This window comes from Pongo abelii, chromosome 13 (genome assembly GCF_028885655.2).
Source record: "Pongo abelii isolate AG06213 chromosome 13, NHGRI_mPonAbe1-v2.0_pri, whole genome shotgun sequence".
NCBI classification, from domain to species: Eukaryota; Metazoa; Chordata; class Mammalia; order Primates; family Hominidae; genus Pongo; species Pongo abelii.
Window position 1 is genome coordinate 96,477,415 of NC_071998.2, and position 25,568 is coordinate 96,502,982.

Here is a 25,568-nt window from a genome sequence, read left to right on the forward strand (position 1 = left end):
CCTCAAATCAGCAGGGTGGAAGCTGGTCCCTCTGTACTGCACAGAAAGGGGCGCTCATGATCTCATAATGCGGGACTCCTGCCCTGACCTTGGGCCTCCTGCTCCATCCTTTTTTTTTTTAACCTTTTTTTTTTTTTTTTTTTTTTTTTTTTTTTGAGGCAGAGTCTTACTCTGTAGCCAGGCTGGAGTGAAGTGGCACCATCTTGGCTCACTGCAACCTCTGCATCCCGGGTTCAAGCAATTCTCCTGTCTCAGCCTCCTGAGTAGCTGGAACTACAGGCCCGCGCCACCACACCCAGCTAATTTTTGTATTTTTAGTAGAGACGGGGTTTCACCATGTTGGCCAGGATGGTCTCGATCTCTTAAACTGGTGATCCGTCCCCTCGGCCTCCTAAAGTGCTGGAATTACAGGCGTGAGCCACCGTGCCCAGCCCCATCCTTTATCAGCTGCCATGAGACAGATCCCTGGATAGGACAGACCTACCTCATATGCTAGAGAATTGCTGTGGCCATTTGGCTAATTAGAGGGCCAAATTTGCATTGTAAAATGGTACCCACTAAATTATAATTCCCTGGGGGCAAAGCCTATTTTTTTCAGTGTCCTACTTCTGGTTTGCGCGAAGTTGAACATTTTTCTCTTACAAACTCTCAGTGGCACCACCAATTTAAATAAAGAAAGAATTTTAGCTTATCTTGTCTGGTTTCCAGAGTCAAACAAGTTTGTGGGTAGAATATCCAAGTCACTCATATTAAAAATTCTAGAGTTCTCCATCACACTTCCTTCTCCCCAATCATCTCCTAACCCCTAACAAGGAGCAAAGTTAGATTTATGTCAGGCCCTGTGTGGGACATAGTAGGTACTTACTGAATGAACAAAGGAAAAGTTGGGGGGAAGGAAAGAAGGAGGGAGACTTAGAACTACAGTGTTTGAAATCTACTCTCATGTTAACAGTGTGAGGAAACAGCTCTTTTGAAAGTCATTTGGAAACGTGTATTAAAAATCTCAAGAATGGGCCAGGCGTGGTGGCTCACGCCTGTAATCGCAACACTTTGGGAGGCCGGGGCGGGCGGATCACCTGAGGTCAGGAGTTCGAGACCAGCCTGGCCAACATGGTGAAACCCTGTCTCTACTAAAAATACAAAAATTAGCCAGGTATGGTGGCACATGCCTGTAATCCCAGCTAGTCCAAGAGGCTGAGGCAGGGAGAATCACTTAAACCCAGGAGACGAAGGTTGCAGTGAGCCGAGATTGCCCCATTGCACTCCAGCCTGGGCAACAGAGCGAGGTTCGATCTCATAAAATAAAATAAAATCTCAAGAATGTGCACATTTTTACCCAGCAATTCTGTGTTTAGAAATTAAGGACATGTGAAAAGATTTTGCTGCAAATCAGACTATTGTTCCTTGTTATAAAATATGGCAGCCAACCTAAATACCCAACAATAGAGAATCAGGTGAATGAATTATAATACATCTACACCGCTTCTTCCTCTAACCTTTCCTATCTCAGTAAATAGTAACACTGTTAAACCAGTTGTTCAAGCTGGTAAGCTAGAATCATTAAATTTCCCTTTCTTTCAACTTGTCATTTCGAGTCCTGTCGTTTTCCAAAATATACAAGGAGTCATCTTATAGATGTATTAACTTAAGAGAGCAATAGATGTCATCAAGCCTAAAAGCCAATCTATCAGGAAAATCTGAATGCTTTTAAGGGTTTACTCACCATGGAGATAGAAGGAAACATTGTTCAAGTAACCAGGTAAGTGGGTGTTGATTCCAATATCATGGAAGATGAAATTAAATTAATTGAGAGCCATAGGGAAACATGGACAAGGAAAAATTAAAAATAATAATATAGGGCTGCATACATAAAACATATGTACAGTATTGTACTTTATGGATGATTTAAGAAATTTTTCAGAGTTAATTTTGATTAGATGCAATCAGTACAATCTTTAGATCCTGAACACCAGGATCCCTGCTCTTGCCCTCCTCTCTCTGATCCTCTTCCATGGGGCAAGGAGTCCACCATGGGATTAAGGGAACATGCCCACCCTAAGCCTAAGACCACTCTCCAGAAACCTAGGACCCTAGAACTCCCTCCCAAGACAAGGCCTGTATGAGTTTCTTCTCAAGGTACTTCTTCCTAAGGATGGATACTGGCTGTGATTGTAGCAGGGGATGTGGCTGGAGCTTGCCCTTGTGGGCTCAGGTGTCCACAGGTAAGCGTGAGCAGCCCCTCCTAGTGTGGGCTGGGGCGAGGCGTGGGAAGAGAATGGGAGCAGAGTCTTCCATTTGTCCTCTTGCCTCAGACCTCACTAATGTTAGTAGTCATCCTGAATGCAATGTTTACTGCTAACTAGTCATACTAACTAACTCTCTCAGTCCCATATAGGATATGATCCCATTAGATCTCAACTTCAACTATTATAGCTACAAAGGTGATAAACAATTAGTATTTTAAAAGATAAGCAAAAATAAGAAAATTGGTCGGGTACAGTGGCTCACGCCTGTAATCCCAGCAGTTTGGGAGGCCGAGGCGGGCAGATCACTTGAGGTCAGGAGTTCAAGACCAGCCTGGCCAACAAGGTGAAACCCCATCTCTACCAAAAATACAAAAATTAGCCAGGCGTGATGGTTCACACCTGCAGTCTCAGATACTTGGGAGGCTGAGGCAGGAGAATCGCTTGAACCCAAGAGGCGGAGGTTGCAGTGAGCCAAGATCAGACCATTGCACTCCAGCCTGGGCAACAGAGTAAGACTCCATCTCAAAAAAAAAAAAAAAAAAGAAAGAAAGAAAATTAACTACACTCACATTTTGTTAACTTAAATAACCATGGTAACACCTTGCAGATTTTTAAACACATATATTTGGAATATATGGTAAATATGTATGTAGTATATATTCACATTTTAAAAATAAAAATGATTGTATTACCATAAAACCTACTTTTTTCACTTAAAGTTATATCATGTACAACATTCTATGACAGTAATACCCATCGAACACACTATTTTTGATGACTAAATGACATTCCATTATATGGATTCCTTAATGCACACGTACTATTGTACTACACAGTACTAAGCTTTGACATATACATTGTTAAACATGGTGCATACAGTTTGAAGGGGGAAACAGGTATTAACCAAACAGGAAAAAATAACTGAGCATAATATGTGATGAAATGTCATAAAGGAAAAGAACAGAATACTATGAGAGAAAATAATAGAGGTACATAATGTAGTTGCAGAAAGATCTGTCTGAGGGAAACAAGTTTGGTCTTGAAGGATGACGAATTTGGCATGTAAAAAGCTGAGGAAGAACATTCTAGGCAGAAAGAACTGTATATTTGGGGCCAGGCGTAGTGGCTCATGCCTGTAATCTCAGCACTTTGGGAGGCCAAGGCGGGCAGATCACCTGAGGTCAGGAGTTCGAAACCAACCTGGCCAACATGGCGAAACTCCGTCTCTACTAAAAATACAAAAATTAGCCGGGCATGATGGCAGGTGCCTGTAATCCCAGCTACTTGGGAGGCTGAGGCAAGAGAATCGCTTGAACCTGGGAGGCAGAGATTGCAGTGAGCTGAGATCATGCCACTGCGCTCCAGCCTGGGCGGCAGAGCAAGACTCTGTCAAAAAACAAACAAACAAACAAACAAACAAAAAACCCTGTATATTTGGGAGCCTTGAGGCGGAAAATTCTTACTGGAAAGATGGTCACTGGGACTCATACTCAGCGAGGCTGGGACAGATGAAGCTGGAGACCTTCCATGCCATGCAAGGTGTTTTGCATTTTCAATCTGTGTAAGTAACATGATCTGATTTATATTTTAGAAAGCTTACTCTGCCTGTTCTGTGTAGGAGAGTGGATTGGGGCTCTGATGTAAGACGAAAGACTAGTTAGACGAGTATTTCAGTAGTCCAAAGGAGATGATGGGGATATATAGGAGAATATTTGTGTAATTTGGTCTTTCTATATAAACCATTTAATACTTCAAAATAAAATCTCAAATTTTCTGCGCTATGTAATGCATCACTAATTCCACTAGGTGGCAATGGCATAGTTGTTAAGCAACACTGGAGAATGTCCTGGGGTTACTCAGTGCACTGCATTATTTCTAAGGTTATATTTTTTCAATGTTTGATCCTTGATTTACATTGACATTTACATTCCCTTTAAGTTCCAAAAATGTAATATATTTTACAGTTCTTGTTTTAAAATTATAATTTCAATAACTCCCTTGACTGGGAGAATGTGAAGGTCTCTGCCCACACATTTTTGGTTCCCCACTATTTCTTTGCATCTACTTAAAAAATAGCAATAATAAAATAATATCAATTGCTATTTCTTGGGCACCTTTTAGGAGTGAGTTATCGTGCTGAGTATTTATATACATTACCTCATTTACTCATGCAGAGTAGATGTATTTCTTCTCATTTATAGACAAGAAAACAGAGACTAGGGAAGATTCGTAATTTGCCCAAAGTCACAGTTATCTGCCAGAATCTGAATTCAAGCCCAGTCTCTATAAACAAATTATTAAGTGGATAAATTGGTAAATAAGCAAATAAATGAATGAGTAAACAGGGTGATATACATAGATGAATTGAATAAATTGTTTGCTCATTATAGATAAAATATTAGTTACAACCAAGTAAAAAATATAACCCAAAATATGCAAGCATGACAAAATAATATTCTCATAACCCAAAGATAAAGACAAGATACATATTAAATAATTTCTAGCTTCTGTTTTTCTTTTTTCTTTCTTTTTTTTTCTTTGAGACAAAATCTTGCTTTGTCGCCCAGGCTGGAGTACAGTGGTGCGATCACGGCTCCCTGCAGCCTCCGCCTCCTAGGCTCAAGCAATTCTCCCATCTCAGCCTCCGGAGTAGCTGGGACTACAGGCCCACCGTGCTCAGCTAATTTTTTGTATTTTTTAGTAGAGGCAGTGTTTTAGCCAAGCTAGTCTTGAACTCCTGAGCTCAAGCCATCTGCTCGCCTCGGCCTCCCAAAGTGCTGAGATTAAAGGCGTGAGCCACTGCACCTGGCCTATCTTCTCTTTCCCTTAACATATTAGAATTTCCCAATGGTGTTAAAACTTCCTTGAAAGCAGGACCGAGTTATAATATCCTTTCATTTGAACGTACTATATTCTATTCAATAATTCTCCTATAATTGAATTCAGCAATTTCCTCTCAAAATTAAGGGATTATTAATAATGCTATAATGTTCATCTTTGTATAGAAATATGATGTCTTTAATTTATTTTTCTATAGAGACAGAGGTCTCAGTACGTTGCTCAGGCTGGTCTCGAACTCCTGGGCTCAAGCAAGTCTCCTGCCTCAGCCTCCCAAAATGCTTGGATTCAGGGGTGAGCCACTGCACCCGACCTCAGAAATATGATTTTTAATAGTGGAAGTATATTCCCTTTTATTAAACTTTTATTTATAATCTTTTTATTATAGAGATATCTTTGCCACCCTGCTAATTCTTTCCTTTAGATCGACTTCTGGAAAGGGAATGCTACATCAAGAGGTGAAGGTACTCTATGAATGTTGATGCATATTGCCAAATTGCTCCCCAGAAAGGCTCTACCAATCCTTTGTACTAAAGTGTATGAAGGTCACCATTTTCCACATCCGGCAGATACTCATGTCATCATTCTTATCACTTTTGGTAATATTAACGGCAAAAGATGACAGTCCCTTGTTATTTTGTGTTTTTTCTTAGTGAACTGAATATTTTATAGTAATTTATTAGTCCTTTATATTTTCTCTTCCGTAAATTCTGTATTCATGTCCTTTGCCATTTTGTTATTGAGATGTCACCATTTTTCCTACTGTTGAATAAAAGATTTTTATATATTAGGGATACTAGCACTTTTTCAGTCATATTAGTAGCAAGTCTTTCTCCTTCTTCGTAGTTTGTCTTTTAATTTTGTTGGTTATACTTTTACCTATAATCTATATGATTTAAATTTTTGATAATTTCCTTAAGCCCCCAAATCTGTAAAATTATTGATAATTTCCTTAAGTTCCCAAATCAGTAAAATAGTTACCTATATTTTCTATTTTTAAAAAATTATTTTCTTTTATAAATTAAGGTACAGTTTATATTCTATTTTTAACGGTTTTCTTTCACTTTTTATACTAATTAATAGCTAGAAATAATTTTGTTATACAATATAGAGTAAGGCCCATTTGTTATGTAATTTATTCCTTCCCCCATTGACTTGTGTGAATATTTTGTCATATGGAGTAGATCTATGATATTCTAAGTGTAGTTGTTCAGAGTTTAGACTCTGTGATCAACCACATCTGGGTTGAGATCCTAGCTCTGCCATCTTTTTGGTCCTGGGCAAGTTACTTAGCCCATCTAATTCTCATTTTCCCCATCTGTAAAAGAGGGATTTTTGGGAGGATTCCATTATCCTGAGCATGCAGAACAGTCAGCATGGGCTGTGCTACCTTGGAAACATTCAGTACAGTACGCATTCACTACTAGAATTATGACTATGATATCGATGAAGTTATTCATAACTTTTTTTTTTTTTGAGACGGAGTGTCACTCTGTCGCCAGGCTGGAGTGCAGTGGCGTGATCTCGGCTCACTGCAACCTCCGCCTCCCGGGTTCAAGCGATTCTCCTACCTCACCCTCTGGAGTAGCTGGGACTACAGGCACGCTCCACCATGCCCAGCTAATTTTTGTATTTTTAATAGAGACCAGGTTTCACCATGTTGGCCAGGATGGTGTCAATCTCCTGACCTTGTGATCTGCCTGCCCCAGCCTCCGAAAGTGCTGGGATTACAGGCATGAGCCACCACGCCCAGCTGGTTATTCATAACTTTAATAAATTCTGATATTCTTGAATGATGCAGGAGCACTCACTTCAAACTTTTAATGAGTTACTGGGCATATGGTCAAAAAATAAAAGAAAGCCACATTCACATCTCCACAGTGGCTGTTTGCTTGTCTCACTCACAGGTAAGTGATACACTTTCACATCCACAGGGCACACAATTTATATCTTGCCTTAAAAGGAAGAACTGAAAGGATACAAAACCAGATTATCTCAAAGGTTGGAGTGATTTAGGAGTAGGGCTTTTCTGTATTACTTTAATCTTTTTTGTTTGTTTTGTTTTTGTTTTGAGACAAGGTCTGGCTCTGTCATCCAGGCTGGAGTGCAGTGGCATGATCACGGCTTGCTGCAACCTCCACCTTCTGGGCTGAAGCCATCCTCCCACCTCAGCCTCCCGAGTAGCTGGGACTACAAGTGTGCACCACCATGCCTGGCTAATTTTTGAATTTTCTGTAGAGACGAGGTTTTGCCATGTTGCACAGGCTGGTCTCAAACTCCTGGGCTCAAGCTATCCTCCCGCCTTGGCCTCTCAAACTGCTGGGATTATAGGCATGCACCACCGCACCTGGCCCTTCTGTATTACTTTAATTTTTGACAATAATTATGTATACTGAGGGGAAAACAATAAAGACGTACCCTTGGAAAAAGTGCTTACCTCAACGAAGTTACAAATTAATCATCATCCAAGATTTAGAATTTATTGCAAATAGTAAAAACATTAACACTTAAATCTTCAAATATGGAGAAGACTTTTAGGAACCATTTCAAGGTATGCAGAAATTTGGTATGATCTCAATTTTATTTAAATCTTCTTTCATATTTCTTTATGCATGTGTATACCTTAATTATAGGATGTAAAATTACAAGTATATATATTTTTTGAGACAGGGTCTCATTTTGTTGCTCAGACTGGAGTGCAGTGGCATGATTACGGCTCACCACGGCTTTGACCCTTCCAGGCTCAAGTGATCCTCCTGCCTCAGCCCCCCGAGTAGCCGGGACTAAGGCATGTGCCGCCAATGCCCGGCAAATTTTTTAATTTTTTATAGAGACATGGTCCCTCTATGTCTCCAACTCCTTGGCTCAAGCAATCCTCTTCCCTTGGCTTCCCCATGCCTGAATTACAGGCATGAGCCACCACGCCTGGCCTAACTATAGTTCTTAGTAATCTAAACTCTTTCATAGTTATTTTCTTTCTCTTCTTTTAAAAATTAAGACATCATTTACGTATCATAAAACTGACCATTTTAAAGTGTTTACTTCATGGTTTTTGGCATATGTACAAAGCTGTGCAACTATGACCACCATCTGACTCTAGAACATTTCATTGGCCCAAAGAGAAATCCCACGCCTTTTAGCAGTCAGTGCCTACTCCCCTCACCCAGCCCCTGGAAACCACTATTCTACTTTATTTTGCTGTGGATTTGCCTATTTTGGATTCATGTGAAAGAAATTATACAATATGTAGAATTATTTTTGTCAGCTTTTCACTCAGCATGATTTCAAGTTTCAATAATGTTGTAGCATATACCAGTATTTCATCTCTTTTTATGGCTGAATAATGTTCTGATGTGTGATATATTATATTTTGTTCATTCATTCATTAGATTGGATTTGCACCTTTTTGCTATTCTGAATAATGCTGCTATGAACATTCGTATACAAGTTTTTGTGTGGACATATGTTTTCAATTCTTTTGGTTATATACGTAGGAGTGGAATTCCTAGGTCATATGGTAATCCTGTATTTAACTTTTTGAGGAATGCCAAATTGATTTACATAGCAGCTGCCCCATTTTACATTCCCACCAGCAATGTATGAGGGTTCCAATTTTTCTACATCCTCGACAAGTGTAAGTTTCCATCTTTTTGATTATAGACATCCAGTGAGTGTGAAGTTGTATCTCAGTGTGGTTTTGTTTTGCATTTTCCTTATGACTAATGATGTTAAGCACCTTTTCATATATTCATATGATGAAGTCAAATTATCTGTATTTTCCTTGGTTGCTTGTTCTTTTGTTGTCATGACTCAGAAATCATTGTTTAATCCAAGGTCATACATATTTAGCCTTAAGTTTATCTTCTGAGAGTTGTATAGTTTTAGCTCATACATTTAGGTCATTGATCTATTTTGAATTAATTTTATATATGTCATATATGGAGTATATGTAGGTGTATATGTATGACATATTTGTAGATGTCCAACTTTCTTCTTTTGCATGTGGATATCCAGTTGTCCCATCACTCTTTGTTGAACAACTATTTTTTTCCAAATGAATGGTCTTGATATCTTGTCAATGTCCAAATCAATTGGCCATAGATATATAGGTTTATTTCTAGATTTGCAATTCTATTCCATTGGTCTATAGGTCTTAGTTGAGCTCTTGATAAATACTGGCATGAGATGAGTATATTTCATTCTCTAACAAGTGCCTGGAGTATAGCTGAACACTAACTGGCCCATGCTGCTTACCTGTCAGCTAGCATGAGTAAGAGATTGACAGCCTCCTCTGAGACATGAGGATCATAAGAAGGGCGTGTGCCTGAAAATAGTTCGTACCTCTGGTCAGCTCCAAGAGTCTCCATAGAGACAAAAAGACAAATAAGGTCCAAATTCCAGTCCATATAGCTTGGCTAAAATAATTTGAAGCCTAGTAATTTTTAGGCGAGTATAACTCATACACCCATCTCAGCACCCGCAAATTCACCTGATAAATATTTATGGAGTCCCTATTCTGTGCTGTGTACAACAAAGCAGCTTTAATTTGAGGACTTTTATTTCCTGGCATTCTTCCAACAAACTACTTGCAGCAAAGTTGCCAAAGACAGTAAGCTGATTGTATGAAGGTATCATTATTTATTTATTTATTGAGACAGGGTCTCACTCTGTCGCCCAGGCTTTAGTGCAGTGGTGCAATCTTGGCTCACCGCAACCTCTGCTTCCTGGGTTCAGCAATTCTTGTGCCTCAGCTTCCTGAGTAACTGGGATTACAGGCATGCGCCACCACTCCTGGCTAATTTTTTTATTTTTAGTAGAGACGGAGTTTCACCATTTTGGCCAGGCTCGTCTCGAACTCCTGACCTCAAGTGATCCGCCCACCTCAGGCTCTCAAAGTGTTGGGATTACAGGGGTGAACCACTGCATCTGGCCTGAAGTTATCATTGTTATAGGCCAAAAACAGTTGAATGGTGGCTCTTATTTTTGAAAAGTTGATTTATAGCCCTTCTCTTTGTCAATAATTAGCCAGTAGGCCAACTGTCTCTTCAAGCCACTCCTTGTTAAAGGTAATACAACCTTATCATTTGTGTATAACGGAATGTTTGGTCTTTCTGTTTTGCTTTGTTGAAGGTAGGAGTGGCGAGATATCTGCAGGATTGCATTAAATTTATCCAAAATGATATTAGGTTAACATGCAAGTTGTAAAGAAGGGAAGCAGAGACAATTATTCCCTGGGCCTGGAAGCTTCATCCTTCTGTCTTTAGGGACCAAAGCTTTGTTGCCATATGGTCTGCCATAACAATCCAAGATTGATCCCTTTCTTCCTGTTTACTGGTGCCAGAGATCCTAGAATAGCAAGGTATAGTTTGTGTCTGGTAATGTTTAATCTTGATGACAGCTGGCACAAGAAACATAACCCCGAACCTTGGAACAAAGATGGTTTTCTGCTCAGTGCGAGTACTATTGCAGCGTTATTACAGCAAGCTCAGAAAGATAGCCAGACTTCTGAATTACATTATTCCTTTTTAAGTTGCTAAAATTGAGGCTGAGGCAGGAGAGTCGTTTGAGGCTTCCATTTGACACTGTAAAAAAACAAGAACTTCAGTTCATCAAAAGACACCATTAAACGAGAGAAAAGGCAAGCCACAGACTAGAAAAGGATATTTGCAAAGTACATATTTGGTAAAGGACTCCAAATTAAAATTTATAAAAACTTTTACAAATCGCCGGGTGCGGTGGCTTACTCCTGTAATCCTAGCACTTTGGGAGGCCGAAAGGGGAGGTGGATCACCTGAGGTCAGGAGTTCAAGACCAGCCTGGCCAACGTGGAGAAACCCTGTCTCTACTAAAAATACAAAAATTAGCCGGGTATGGTAGTGTGCGCCTGTAATCCCAGCTACTCGGGAGGCTGAGGAAGGATAATTGCTTGAACCCAGGAGGTGGAGGTTGCAGTGAGCCAAGATCGCACCACTGCACTCCAGCCTGCGCGATGGGAGCGAGAATCCATCTCAAAAAAACAAACAAACAAACAAACAAAAAACTTTCGTAAATCAATAAGAAAAAGGCAACCTAAATGGATGAAAGATTTAAATGGGTACCCCACAAAAGGGGATAGCCAAAAGGATAGAGCATATGAAATGATGCTTAACATCTTCAGACACCATCCCCTACTCTGTGCAGTCAGGCAACTGGCTTTTCTCATCCTCAGCAGACAGAGAGGTATTCTCTGAAGAGGTTAAGACAGATCTTAAGGGAGGAGCATCCAAAACAGAGGTATCATATTAAGTCAGGGAGATTAAGACACCACACCCCCTCCCGCTGCCCCCCCCACCCCCCACCCCACTCCCCCGCCGCCCCCGCTTCACCCCACCGCCCGCCCCACCCAGCTACTAGAATTCTCACAACCAGGCCCTTACCCACCAAGCAGGAAACTGAAAAGTATTCTCCAGGGAATCTGACCAGCCCAAAGGAAAATGCCTAAAGATGCTCACACAGGGGGTTCTCTAGCTAGAAAGTCCAATCAAGTCGTTATACAGTGAAGCATTTCAATGACAAGATCTACCCACGAATAAAAACTTCCAGTTAATTTTAGTGCTGCTTTCTTAAATAACAATTACCAGACCCTTGGGGCAAGTCTCTACCCTGAAAGACAGAGATCAAAACAAAGTGAAAGACAACAACAAAGCAACTTAGAGGAAATAGACTAAAAGGTAGAAGAAAACTGTAAATTACTAAACTCAGATAATAGAAAGGATTGTAATCAAAAAACTAGTTTGCTATTGAGGCTGGTCGGTGGCTCATGCCTGTAATCCCAGCACTTTGGGAGGCCAAGGCGGACGGATCATTTGAGTTAAGGAGTTTGAGACCAGTTTAGCCAACATGGTGAAACCCCGTCTCTGTTAAATAAATACAAAAATTAACTGGGCATGGTCATGCATGCCCGTAATCCCAGCTACTTGGGAGGCTGAGGGAGGAGAGTCGTTTGAACCCCTGGAGACAGAGGTTGCAGTGAGCAGAGACCACCACTGCACTCCAGCCTGGGTGACAGAGCGAGACTCCATCTCAAAAAAAAAAAAAGGAAACAAAATAGTTTGCTATTTAAAAGAGGAAGATTCAGAGAACAAAAAAATTTAAAATAGAAAAAAGTGTAAAACTCATAGAAGGGTTGAAAGATGAATTTAAGGAAGTCTCTTAGAAAGTAGGGCAAAAATAAGATGGAAAAGATAAAAGTAGAGATTCATTCCAGGGGATTCAATATCCATATAATAATTCCTTTATACCACACATTTATAGAAGGAAAACTTGTTTGGACCAGTTAATTAGATGTAGTCTTGGACTTGAAGTTGGAGAAGGATGTTCTGGGCTCCCAAGGGATCTGACACAAAGAGAAGATGCAGGAAGCTTTGAATTGAATCTTCCAGTCACTCATTGGGATGAGCTAGATTATGCTGAGTTTTCATGTTCAAGAGTAGTAGGAAAGACACAGCATCCAAGTGTAATGAAATCACATTTATCAGACTGTATACTTTAGTCTTAAGGGTTGCATTTAGCTTTGTAAATAATATTTTAAAATTTAAAAATAGGAAGAGAGCCAGGCACAATGGCTCATGCCTATAATCCCAGCACTTTGGGATGCCAAGATAGGCGGATTGCTTGAGCCCAGGAGTTTAAGACCAGCCTAGGCAACATGGTGTAATCCCATCTCTACAAAAAATACAAAAAAAGTAACCAGGTGTGGTGGCGCAGGCCTGTAGCCCCAGCTACTCAGAAGGCTGAGGCGGGAGGATCGATTGAGCCCGGGAGGTCGAGGCTGCAATGAGCTGTTATCGTGCAACTGCACTGCAACCTAGGCAACAAAGCAGGAGTTTGTTTCAAAAAACAAAACAAAACAAAACAAAAGGAAGAAAGCTGAATATAATATAGTTTCCTGGATAGGACTGGGGAACTGAAAAGGACATCAGATAAAATTTATGGAATCTGAATAAAGTATGTGTTATGCGTGTGCCTAATTGAAGAGACTACCCAAACAGGCTAAGTGTGAGCAACAAGGCTGTTGCAACAAGGCTGGGTACAAGTGGGCTGAGTCCGAGAAAGGAGTCAGCAAAGAGTGGTGGGAGTGGAACTGGTTTTATAGGTTTGGGGTAGGTAATGGAAAGTTACAGTTAGGGGCCGTTTTTTGGACAGGGGAAGAATGTCACAAGGTGCATAGTCATGAGGTGGGGGGAGGTCACAAGGCATGATATCACAAGGTTGATTGATTAGTTAGGGCAGGGCAGGAACATATCACAATGGTGGAATGCTGCAAGGTCGGTTAATCAGTTAAGGCAGGAACTAGCTGTTTCTTCTTCTTGAGTGGTTCTCCTGTTGCTCCAGGCTTTGTGACTCCAGGAGGCCTGTATGTGTGGGTCACAGGGGTCACAATGGCTCGACCGTGGTGTAGCCTGTTCAGAGGACCTTACAGTATGGAGTTTAGCTAATAGCTGTGTACCAGTGCTGGTTCACTAGTTGTGACAAATGTATCATAGTAATGTAAGAGGTTAGCAATAGGGGAAACTAGGCATGAGGTAGATGGGAACTCTATATTATCTTTGCAACTTTTCTGTAAACCTAGAACTATTCTAAAATTAAAAAGTTTATTTGGCTGGGCACGGTGGCTCACGCCTGTAATCTCAACACTTTGGGAGGCCAAGGCCGGCGGATCACCTGAGGTCAGGAGTTTGTGACCAGCCTGGCCAATATGTCAAAACCCCATCTCTACTGAAAATACAAAAATTGGCCTGGCATGGTGGTGTGCGCCTGTAATCCCAGCTACCCAGGAGGCTGAGGCAGGAGAATCGCTGGAAGCCGGGCAGCAGAGGCTGCTGTGAGCTGAGATTGTGCCACTGCACCCCAGCCTGGGCGACAAAGCAAGACTCTATCTCAAAAACAGAAAACAAAAAAAAAGTTTATTTAAATAGAAAAATAGGAAGAAAGAACTTTTATCTTAACATCACACAAATCACAACTTTGGCATAAGTCTAGTGACTAGGCCACATGATCATAACCAAGCAACAATCAGTCAGATGTCAGTCTAATCATAGGTCCTGTTATTTTCAGTAAAGGGGAAAAAATCATGAAAGTTGAAACTGCAAGTCAAAGTATGTAAAATCATAAAAATGGAGTAGCATGTGGCATGGAGCTCCTATAGTCCCAGCTACTGAGGAGGCTGAAGTGGGAGGATTGCTCGAGCTCAGGAGTTTGAGGTTACAGTGAGCTATGATCATGCCACTGCACTCCATTCTGGGTGACAGAGCAAGACCTTGTCTCAAATAAATAAATAAATAAAATGAAACTGATAAGACAGCAAAGTTTAGGTGAGGTGTTGTGGAAAATAGGAAGCCATTGCTAATTTCTTGAGTGAGGAAATAATGTCGCGAAAGCAACAATTTAGGGATTTATTCCATCGGCAGCCTGCCAAATGGATTGAAGTTGGGAAAAATCTGAGGCCAGGGGATCAGCAATAAGTGGCATGTACTAAAATCTCAAGACTAAAACCCTAAAATGAAACTTTTGGTAAGGGTTTCGAGCAACGTTATTCTTAGTGCCACATGTGACCTGTTTTAAGCACCTGCAGACAAGCATAGCCTCTTGTGGAGACAGATGTATCAGATCTTCACCTGACTTCTTTAGATATCTGAATCATAGAACTATTTCATACCCCCTTCTTCCAAGTCCAAGCTCTCCTGGCATCTTGTGGTTAGGACTGTATCTTGTTACTTCTGCTTATCCTGCAGTGGCTCTGGGCTTATTTGATAATCAAACTGAGCCTACCCTTATTTTTAATTTTTAACCCATCCTAATGGGGCTTTTTTATTTGGAAATGATTTTAAACTTACAGAAATGCTGCAAGAATAAGAATGGTACATAGAACACCATGCTACATATTGTTACACCTTTGTTAAACATGTATTTTACCCCATATGCTCATCCATTCTCTCTCTATATCTATCTAGATCTCGATATCTATCTATAGATATATCTATATCTATGTCTATAGATAGATATCTAGATATATCTAGCTATTGAGATCTATAGATAGATATCTAGATATATCTAGCTATTGAGATCTATAGCTAGATATAGATCTCTATAGCTAGATATAGATATATCTAGCTATTGAGATCTAGATAGATAGTTTTCTAGATAAGTATCTAGATAGATTGATATAGATATATACAGAGAATACTAGGTCCATACTCTCTCTCTATATATATATACACACATATCTATTAGGTATATAGTATATACCTAATACTTTTGGATCATTTGAGAATAATGTATATACATCATTGCCCTTTAGTCCTAAATACTTCAATGTGTATTTCCTAGGAATAAGAATATCCATTTAAAAGAACCACATTATACTTCTTACCTTCAGTTCATTTACTTAGTCACTATTTCTTGAATTGAACCAAACTATTAGAACACCCATTATCCTGGTCTGACCTGACCCACTGCTAACAGAATTACAGGAGTGAAAAATTCAAAGTTTCATTTGCATTTCAGGTTTTGGTCTTTGAGAGTACCATAGAATCAAGTTTTGCAGATCAGCTTTGAATTTGACTCATCATGGGTTTGTTTGATTCAGTTCAACTATTCTAAAAACCTCTTTGTCAAAGAATAATACTAATGCCAACAATGGCAAACACTAATCTAGCCTTCCTCGATATGTGTCAGACAGTGTTTTAAGTACCTTGTATTTACCAATGCATTTAATCCTTACAACAACCTTAAGGAAACCATAATTATCTCAATTTTATACATTGGGAAATGTAGGCACAGATTTTAAATAACTTGTGCATGAATACACAGTTGATATGGGGATCTCTGGGATATCTTTTTAAATTTGTTAATCTGTGTGTGTGTGTGGTGTGTGTGTGTGTGTGTGTGTGTGTGTGTGTGTAGCCTTCTTACATTTCATAATGTTTTCTTTAAAGACGATCCCACACTATTTCTAGTTATTGATTACTTCTCATTGTGGTCATGTTCCCCTAGGACAGAAGCATTCATTTTCTTGATGTGTTGATTTTTCAGCTGAAGAAAAGGTGACTGGTCTCATGAGCCCGGAAGAATGAACTCAGAGGAGGTTGTTTACATGAGGTTCTCCCACTCAACAGCTGTTGAGAGTCTGCGATTATGAAGAGCGGGATCTTATTACTTCAATGAAAGCATGTAACAAGGTTCTCAAACCACAAACAGCCAAGTGGATTTGGTACAGTGCGGCTGTCTAATAAATAATCAAGAGCATTTGATAGAAATCTGTCTTGCAGCACTGTCTTCACATTTAATGTTGCTTTCTCTTCTAGCCTCGGGGATGTTTAAATGATTCCCTTTTCTCACTCTAGTGCCAATACTGGCCTGAAGGCTAGATCCCCAGCGATATTCTTGTTCAGGCTGGGTCTGTTGACTTTGACTCTGCTATTTATAGAGCCAATGTGGGTTAATAACTACTATTTATTGAGTGCCCGTTCCATGCCAAGTATTAGGCTGGGTGCTTTACATACGTTTAATCCTCACAATAGCCCTGTAAGGTTGCACCTATTATCTCCACTTTGACCACGAAGAAACGGAGACTCAGAGAGTTTGCATGCGATGTGTAAGATCACACAGTTGTCAGAGTCAGGATTCAAATCTAGTTCTAACTCCAAAGCTCTCCACACTAACATTGTTTTGCTTATTATTGCTCCAAAGATAATTACCCCAATGCCTTATCAATGCTATACTTCCTCTCATGATGGCAGTGTAGGTATGTGGGAAGTATCTGAGATGGAGGACCAGGGAGTCTTTAGAGGCAGAAAAGAATCACAGAATCATCTTCTTAAAAAAAACACAATATTCTTTGAGATCAGGAGTTGATAAAATATGGCCTCCAGCTATTTTTGTAAATCAAGTTTTACTGGGAACACAGCCACACCCAATCCTTCATGTCTATGGCTGCTTCTGCCCTACAGTGATTGAGTTGCATAGTTGTCACAGATTCCATATGGCTCCCAAAGCTTAAAATGTTGACTATTTGGCCCTTTCACAAAAAGTGTGCCAACCTCTGTTTTAGATGACTTTGGAAGAAAGTCAACCATCTTCATTCAGGCCAATGTATTATTTTTTCCATTTGACTGAAAAAGTACTTAAAGATTTATAATGCTAAGGTAACTACTGCATTCTAATGGTGGTGGTGGTGGTGGTTGTGGTGACGGAGTGGGAGGTGAGCGGGGCTGTAGGGATCTAACCAGGAAAGGGAAGCGGCAGGGAATAGGAGAGGGCTGGGCCTCTGGATCCTCAGTCAACTCCTCACCCCAGACTCCTCCCACTCATGTCCTTCCTATTTCTCCTGCCAAATCAACTGTCCTAAAATAACTCATTGCTCATAAACATGCAAGTGGCTTCCCCCACACAACATGCTCAGAAACCAACACCTTGGCCTGGAATTCAGAGACCATTACAGTTTGACCCCTATTAATCTCTCTCTCCACCCACTTTTTCCCTTTTCCTTTTTTTTTCATCATGAGGAAATCATGCCAAATTTGAGTTTATATATCAAAGCCAATTTGCTTGTCTTTGATTCACTTTTATGTAGCAGAAAAATAAACATATACTACTTGTAGGTGTTTGTTTTAGTCCTTTTTGGTGGCTGTAACAAAATACCACAGACTGGGTGGCTTAGAAAAAACAGAAATTTATTTCTCACAGGTCTGGAGGCTGGGAAGTTCAAGATCAAGGTGCTGGCAGATTCAGCGTCTTGTAAAGGGCTGCCTCCTGGTTCACAGATGGAACCTTCTCACTGCATGCATCCCCACCTGGTGGAAGGACTGAGGGGTTTCTCTCAGGACTCTTCCATTCATGCCATTCATGAGGGCTCTGCCTCTGACCTAATCACTTTCCAAAGGCCCCACTTCCTATTATTATCATCTTGGGGGTTAAGATTTCAACAAATGGATTTTGTGGAGACCCAAACATTTGAACCAAAACAGTGTTGTGGCCAAGCGCGGTGGCTCACGCCTGTAATCCCAGCACTTTGGGAGGCTGAGGTGGGCAGATCACTTGAGGTCAGGAGTTCAAGACCATCCTGGCCAATATGGCGAAACCCCGTCTCTACTAAAAATACAAAAATTAGCTGGGTGTGGTGGTGGGCACCTGTATTCCTAGCTACTCAGGAGGCTGAGACGGGGGAGAATCACTTGAACCTGGGAGCCAGAGGTTGCAGTGAGCCAAGATCACACCATTGCACCCCAACCCTGGGCGACAGAGAAAGACTCCATCTCAAAACAAAAACAACACAAAAAAAACAGTGTTGTATTTGATCACAGGAAGCCAGGCTGAGCTTTCATATATGATGTCACTTCACCTGAGCTAAAAGGTATAAACAAAATAAAAACTTATAAATGCATTGGTTACTTTTCTATAGTAGGCATTATCCAATTGTATTTAGAAAAATTATTCTAGGTATTTTTCGGCCGGGTGTGGTGGCTCATGCCTGTAATCCCAGCACTTTGGGAGGCCGAGGTGGGCAAATCATGAGGTCAGCAGTTCGAGACCAGCCTGGCCAACATGGTGAAACCCTGTCTCTACTAAAAATACAAAAAAAAATTTGCCAGGCATGGTGGCAGCCACCTGTAATCCCAGCTACACGGGAGGCTGAGGCAGGAGAATTGCTTGAACCTGCAAGGCGGAGGTTGCAGTGAGCTAAGACCACGCCATTGCACTCCAGCCTGGGTGACAGAGCGAGACTCTGTCTCAAAAGAAAAAGAAAAATTATTCTAGCTATTTAAAAAATTTGTAATATTATAAACTCTCTCACTACTATGTATTTTTCTTAAAAATACTTTTCATGGCTGTAGAACATTTCATCTCCTGTATGTTCTAAAGTCCTCCTAATGCTTCCCAATATTTGGGCACCGAAGGTTGCACTTTCCACTCATTTCATCCCCTACCTCCATTTCTTGGGATTGTTCTTCCATTGTTGCCCATCGTTGCTCAGGCTGTTTCTTTGGCTTAGAAAGGATCCAATCTTCCCTTTCTATCTCCTTGTCTTAAGTCCTTCCCTTCTAGCATAAGTCCTATCACCTTTCTCCCTCAAACTCTTTGTTATGGAAAAGTACAGATTGACCTTCATAATGAAGGATGGATTTCAAGAGGCTTTTTTTCCCCGGAAGTGCTGACACAGTACCATCTTCACCAGCAGCAATGGCATTGCAGTACCAAAGGGCTCACAGACACTACTATTTCCTGGTGCTGTGCTTAGAAGAACAGTTTGTTTTAGAAAATGCTAATAGATAGCTCACATATATTATGTATTTTCTATATGTCTGCCATTATTCTAAGCATCTTATATACATTAAGTCATTTATCTTCATAACAAACCTATCAAGTGGATATTGTTAATACTCTTATTTTAGAAATGAGAAAATTGAGGTACAGAAAGGATAAGAAATTGCCCAAAGACACAACTGGCAAAACTTGGGATTTGAATTCAGACAGTCTGGCACCAGAGTCTGGGTGCTTAGCCAATGAAATATAAGTGCAGTGAATTTGCGATGGCTCTTTATCTCCCCAGTCTCAATGCAGCCCTTAACATTTTCAGAGTATATGCAGAGGGATAGGGGCTGCTGTGCAGTGTTCTTCCTAGGAACACTGAGTCTATTCCTCTGTGTTAGAGCAACCTGGCTGGGGGCCACCATGCTTTCACAATGAGGAGATTGGTAGGCAGATAAATTTGCTTTGTCCTTGATCATTCTCTGAATATGACGAGTTCAGAGGCATGACCAGAGCCATGGCAGGGTAGACTGAAAGCACTTGTGCCTTCTAGGCCTTAATCATTTCGGTGTCCCTAGTGCCAGCATAAAGTAGGCCATTACACATGGAGAAGGTATTGTGACACAATCACATCATAATGGCTAGGGTTTAATTAACTATCCCTCCCAGGCCTTCTCCCAGGAAGGAGTGGGGCTTCTTGCAATGGACTACATGGGAGTGAGGGTGGGGAGAGGAGATTCAGAGAGCCTTCCAAACGTGAGTATAATTACAAAACTGAGTCAGAAAGGAAATGAATGGTTTTGCCCTCCAGTTTAGAGAATGATATAACCTTACAGTTCAGGAAGTTGTTAAAAGTCATCTCTGCTGGGCACGGTGGCTCATGCCTGTAATCCCAGAAGTTTGGGAGGTCAAGGTGGGCAGATTGCTTGAGCTCAGGAGTTTAAGACCAGCCTGGACAACATGGCGAAAACCCATCTCTACAAAACATAAAAAAAAAAAAAAAAAATTAGCTGGGCATGGTGGCATGTGCCTGTGGTACCAGCTACTCGGCAGGCTGAGGTGGGAAGATGGCTTGAGCCTGGGAGGCGGAGGTTGCAGTGAGCCAAGATTGCACCATTGCACTCCAGCCTGGGTGACAGAGTCTGAGCCTGCCTCAAAAAAAAAAAAAAAAAGTTATTTCTACCAGGTACCCTTCCAGTGCCTGAATCCCCCTATGAATGCTCTGCTAAGCAAATGTCCAGCCGCTGCTTACATACCTGCACTAATGGGGTTTCACTACCAAACAGTCTATTCCAGCTCTCTATGGCTCTGTTAGAAAGTTGGACATTTTGTTGAATGGAAATCCGTCTTCCTGCAGCTTCCACCAATTGTGTCTAATTATACCTATGGGATGCTAGAGAACAAGTTAGCTTCATCTTCCATACAATAGCCCTACAGAAATTTGAAGTCAATGATCATATCCACTCTGAGTTTTTCCTTTCAGGCTAAATACTCACAACAGGTGTTTTAGTTGTGTCTCTTCTCACGTGGCTTCACTAGTCAGGTTTGTGTCCACTGACTGCTTACCACTTGGCTTAGAGCTCTTCAAGTAGAGAGCACCAGCCCACATCAGGGCAGAACCATTCTTTCCGTCTGCATTAGTCTGTTCTCATGCCGTTGATAAAGACATACTCGAGACTGGGTAATTTATAATGAAAAAGAAGTTTAATGGACTCACAGTTCCATGTGGCTGCAGAGGCCCCACAATCATGGCAGAAGGCGAAAGGCACATCCTACATTGGCAGCAGGTGAAAGAGAGCTTGTGCAGGGAAACTTGCTTTCATAAAACCATCAGATCTCATGAGGCTTATTCACTATCATGAGAACAACACAGAAAATACCTGCCCCCATGATTCAATTACCTCTCACCAGGTCCCTCCCATGACACATGGGAATTGTGGGAGCTGCAGTTCAAGATGAGATTTGGGTGGGGACACAGCCAAACCATATCACCCTCCTGGGAGACTCTGTCTATAATGAGTGCCCAGGATCAGAAATTTTTGCTCTGACTTCCAAGGGGTTGCAGGGATTTTGGGTGAGTTTGGTTTTTACTCAGAAAAGGGCAGGAAAAACAAGACCGGGCATGGTGGCTCATGCCTGTATTCCCAGCACTTTGGGAGGCGAAGGTGGGAGGACTGCTTGAGGCCAGGAGTTCAAAATCACCCTGACCAACACAGCAAGACCATGTCTCTGTTAAAAAAAATCAGAATTAATTAGGTTTCTATGGTTGGGAATAGATGATAATAGCTAATATTTTTTCGAATGCTCACTACATGCCAGACACTGTGCTCAAAATTTAATATGAATTATATCATTTACCACTCGACAACCCTTATAGGTGCTACTTTTATGATCCCTATTTCAGAGCTAAAGAAACTGAGGCTTAGAGAGGGCTTGGAGTCTTCCCAGGCTGGGTGGCAAATGCTAAGACTCAGGCCAGATATAGTAGCAGGGAGCAACGGGCAAAGATTTTGGGCTTCAACAAAGGGCAGCATTTGACTAGTGATTATGCTCAAGAAAAAACAGGTATAACAGGGAAAGGGGGAGTTGTGGTGAGAATAGGTCTTTTAAGGCCCCAAAGATCCAGAAGGAAAAAGAGCTGTGCAAGGGTAAAACAGAAGGACATGATAAGTAAGAGAGTAATGATTAGTAACAGCTACTGCTTGTTAAACAATACTAGCCAGCATTTGACCTACATAATCCCCTTTAATCCTCACAGCAACCCTAAAAGGGAATTACTACTATTCTGATTGGTATGTTACAGATGAGGAAATTGAGGTTTAGCAAGGTTAAGTGACTCACCGAAGGCTACGCTGCTGGTAAGCAGCAGCATCTGGATTTAAATTCAGACTGCTGACTCCATGCTGATGGCCCTGTACTGACTCCCAAAGGGATAGACTGCTGGCAACACTGAAAGGAAGGAGATTTCTCTCCTAAGAGATGGGGGAGTTTCAGAATATACGAGGTAACCCAGGGCTGCAGACAATGCCTGGCACCACTCAGGGAGGATACAGAACCTGGTTCTGGGAGAGACAGTTTTGCCAGACTCTCTACATCAGCCTCTCTATGAGGCTATCCTAACTTGAGGTTTCCTCAGAAAGAGGTTCCTGGAGGCCCAGAGACCTCAATAGGATAAACGTCTATGACTAGATAGGCTTTTTAAGAATCAGAAACCTAGGTTTTGAAGTGATATTTTTATGCCTCTGTAGTCCTCTCCCCGACCCCTTTTTTTTGGTAAACAATTTGCTTTCTCTCAGTTCAATGGCTCTCAAGCTTAGCGTTCATCAGAATCACCCAGAGGAAATGTTAAAACACAGATTTTTGGACTCTACTCCAAGAGTTCCTGATTCAGTAGGTCCAGGGATAAGGCTGGACAATTTGTACTTCATAGAAGTTATGAGGTGATGTGGATTCAGCTGGTCCAGGGATCACATTTAAGAAAAATGCTTTATTTTATTTGTAAAACTACTTTTGAAAATTTCTAAATGGATTTGGCTGTGAAAAAATAAGTACAGAAAAGGCAAAGGACTTGCCTATAGGCCAGAGGTACTGGGAGGGATTGGGTGGGAGACTTAGAGCCCAGCTCGGTAAGTGGTGTGATGGGAGAACTTGTACAAACTGGGGAAGACAGAAGTCACAGTCAGAAGGAACTAGCTGTTCCCAGATGGGAACGAGGGGAAGCAAAAGGCCCAGGATGAGCTGGGCAGGAGAGCCAGACTGGCCAGAGACAGAGATCGGGTGAGGGCAGAAGCCAAATGGGGTAGAGATGTTGTCAAAAGCTGCAGTCTGCTGGCTGGGCTACAGGGAAAGAACTTGGGAAGCTGGAGGCAAGGAGCCAGGAGTAAGCTCCTGGGGTGTGGGACTGTGACAGAGTCTGGTGATCACATTTCAGCTGCAACTCACTGTCCCCAAAAGCCTCTTTCTTCTTTCTCTGGTGGTGCCTGTCAGTCATAAAGTGCCTAGGAATTGCCCTCTGACAGTAATGAGGTTAAGTCCTTGCAGCAAGAGAAGTGAGGACATCGCCAAGCCCTGTTTCCTCCGCTTAGTCGTGGGTCCCATAGTGGTAAGCAGGGGCAGAGCCAGGAAGCACGCAGTCTGGTGATTAGACTTTAGATGTTCTCCAATCCCCAGGCTGCATTTCTCCCTCATGGGAAACTGACTCAACTGCAGTACACAGTGTGGAGGAACGACCTTCGTGGCTGCAGCAGTGGGCTAATGGCTGGGCGCCTGGCTGCACTTGTTGTTCCTCACAGAGTTGGGAAAGGTTGAATAAGAGGCTCTCTTCCCTTGGTACTAAGAGATGGGCATCTCTTTGAAGGACTGCATGCCACTACTCCTTTCAGCTGGCACACATAGGCCCACCCTGGACCCTGGCTCTTTAAGCACTACCCACCCAGCCTTAGCCAAGCTCTTCTTTTCCCTTTTGTAACTTTCATTTCATTTCTTGTACATCTCTGTCCAGTTAAAAAAGGATGTATTAAGTGCATACTATGTGGCAGACTCTGAGCTGGAGATACAGATATGGGGTAAAAGAAATTCAGCCCTCAAAAAAAAAATCACAGTAAAATCAGGGGGATCCATGCGGAGATGTAATGACAACATTGTAGAATAAATGCTGTTTCTCAAACACAGAGCTCCTTCCCTCCACAAGGCCTTTGTATTTGTTGTTCCTACTTTCTAGAACGTTCTTCCCTAGATCCTTGTACAATTCATCTTCTCACTTTATACTCAGGTCATTTCCAAGAGAGATCTTCCCTGACATTTCTATGGAAAATTAAACCCTCCCAATTCTCTGAATCCATTTGCCTTGTTTATTTATTTAGGAGCTGGGGTCTCACTCTGTTGCCCAGGCTGGAGTGCAGTGGTGTGATCTAGGCTCACTGCAACCTCCGCCTCCAGGACTCAAGTGATCCTCCTGCTTCAGCCTCCTGATTGGCTCTGGCTACAGGCTTGCAGCACCACGTCTGGCTAATTTTTTTTTTTTTTAAATTTCTGTAGAGATGGGGTTTTCCCATGTTGCCCAGGCTGGTCTCGAACTCCTGGACTCAAGCGATCCACTCATTGGGCCTCCCAAAGTGTTGGAATTACAGATGTGAGCCACCATGCCTGGCCTAATTTTTAATTTTAGCACCTATAACCGTCTAGCACGTTAATATTTTTTTTTTTTTGGTTGGTCTCCTATACTAGATTGTAAGCTCTGTGAGACAAACAGGGCCTTGCCCACTACTGAATTTTGTTTGTAGAACTGGTACAGAATAAGTACTCAATATGTATTTCCCTTTTATTCACTCATCATAAATGACTGTCCAGCTGAACTTTTGTGAGCCTCTCCAGAGTCATCCAAATGGAAGATGAGGCCTGTCTGCTTGAGGAAGAACTTTCTCAAGCCTACTAAATTCCAAGCTTTCTAAAATCTTCACTGACGCCTCAGGCCACACCGAGCAGGTTCTAACTCCCCACTAAGAATGACTGTAATGGGCCTGGCACACGCCCTGTAACCCACACCTGTAATCCTAGCAATTTGGGAGGCTGAGGTGGGCGGACTGCCTGAGCTTAGGAGTTCGAGACCATCCTAGGCAACATGTCTAGAACCAGTCTCTACTAAAAGTACAAAAAAATAGCCAGGTGTGGTGGGGGCGCCTGTGATCCCAGCTACTCAGGAGGCTGAGGCACGAGAATTCCTGGAACCCGGGAGGCAGAGGTTGCAGTGAGCCAAGATGGCACCACTGCACTCCAGCCTCGGTGACAGACTGAGACTCCAACTCCAAAAAAAAAAAAAAAAAAAAAAAAAAAAAAGAGAGAAGAAGAATGACTGTAATTTATTCAGTACTAATTATGTACCATACGTTATGTCATCCTCACAATCCTCTGCAAAGTCCGCATTATTTCTCTAATTTTACAGATGAAACAGGCTCAGGGAGAGTGACTTGCTCAAAATCATACAGGTAGCGAGGTGCCGGGGAGGATGGGTGGGTCCCCGGGAAAACTGTGCCAGGCCCGAAAGCTCATATTAATCCCATACCCACGTTTCCGCCACTCTCATCCCTATATCCCCCCTCCCACGTTTCCACCACATCCCCTAAAGGCCTTTTCCCACGTTTTCGCTACATCTCTACTCCAGCCCTTTTCCTCCCTTTGGACCGCTGGGTCCGCTCA

The 25,568-nt window shown here is 41.8% G+C and overlaps 1 protein-coding gene across 1 annotated transcript in view; it reads left to right on the forward strand.

Moving 5' to 3' along the window:
* The window catches only part of SLC44A1 (solute carrier family 44 member 1), a 193,171-nt gene extending 176,789 nt beyond the window's left edge, over positions 1–16,382 (forward strand). The window contains exon 16 of the mRNA XM_024252131.3: positions 16,158–16,382. Coding sequence (XP_024107899.2) covers positions 16,158–16,172 — 15 coding nt within the window. The 3' untranslated portion in view covers positions 16,173–16,382. The remainder of the gene's footprint in view (positions 1–16,157) is intronic.
* The last annotated feature ends 9,186 nt before the right edge of the window (positions 16,383–25,568 follow it).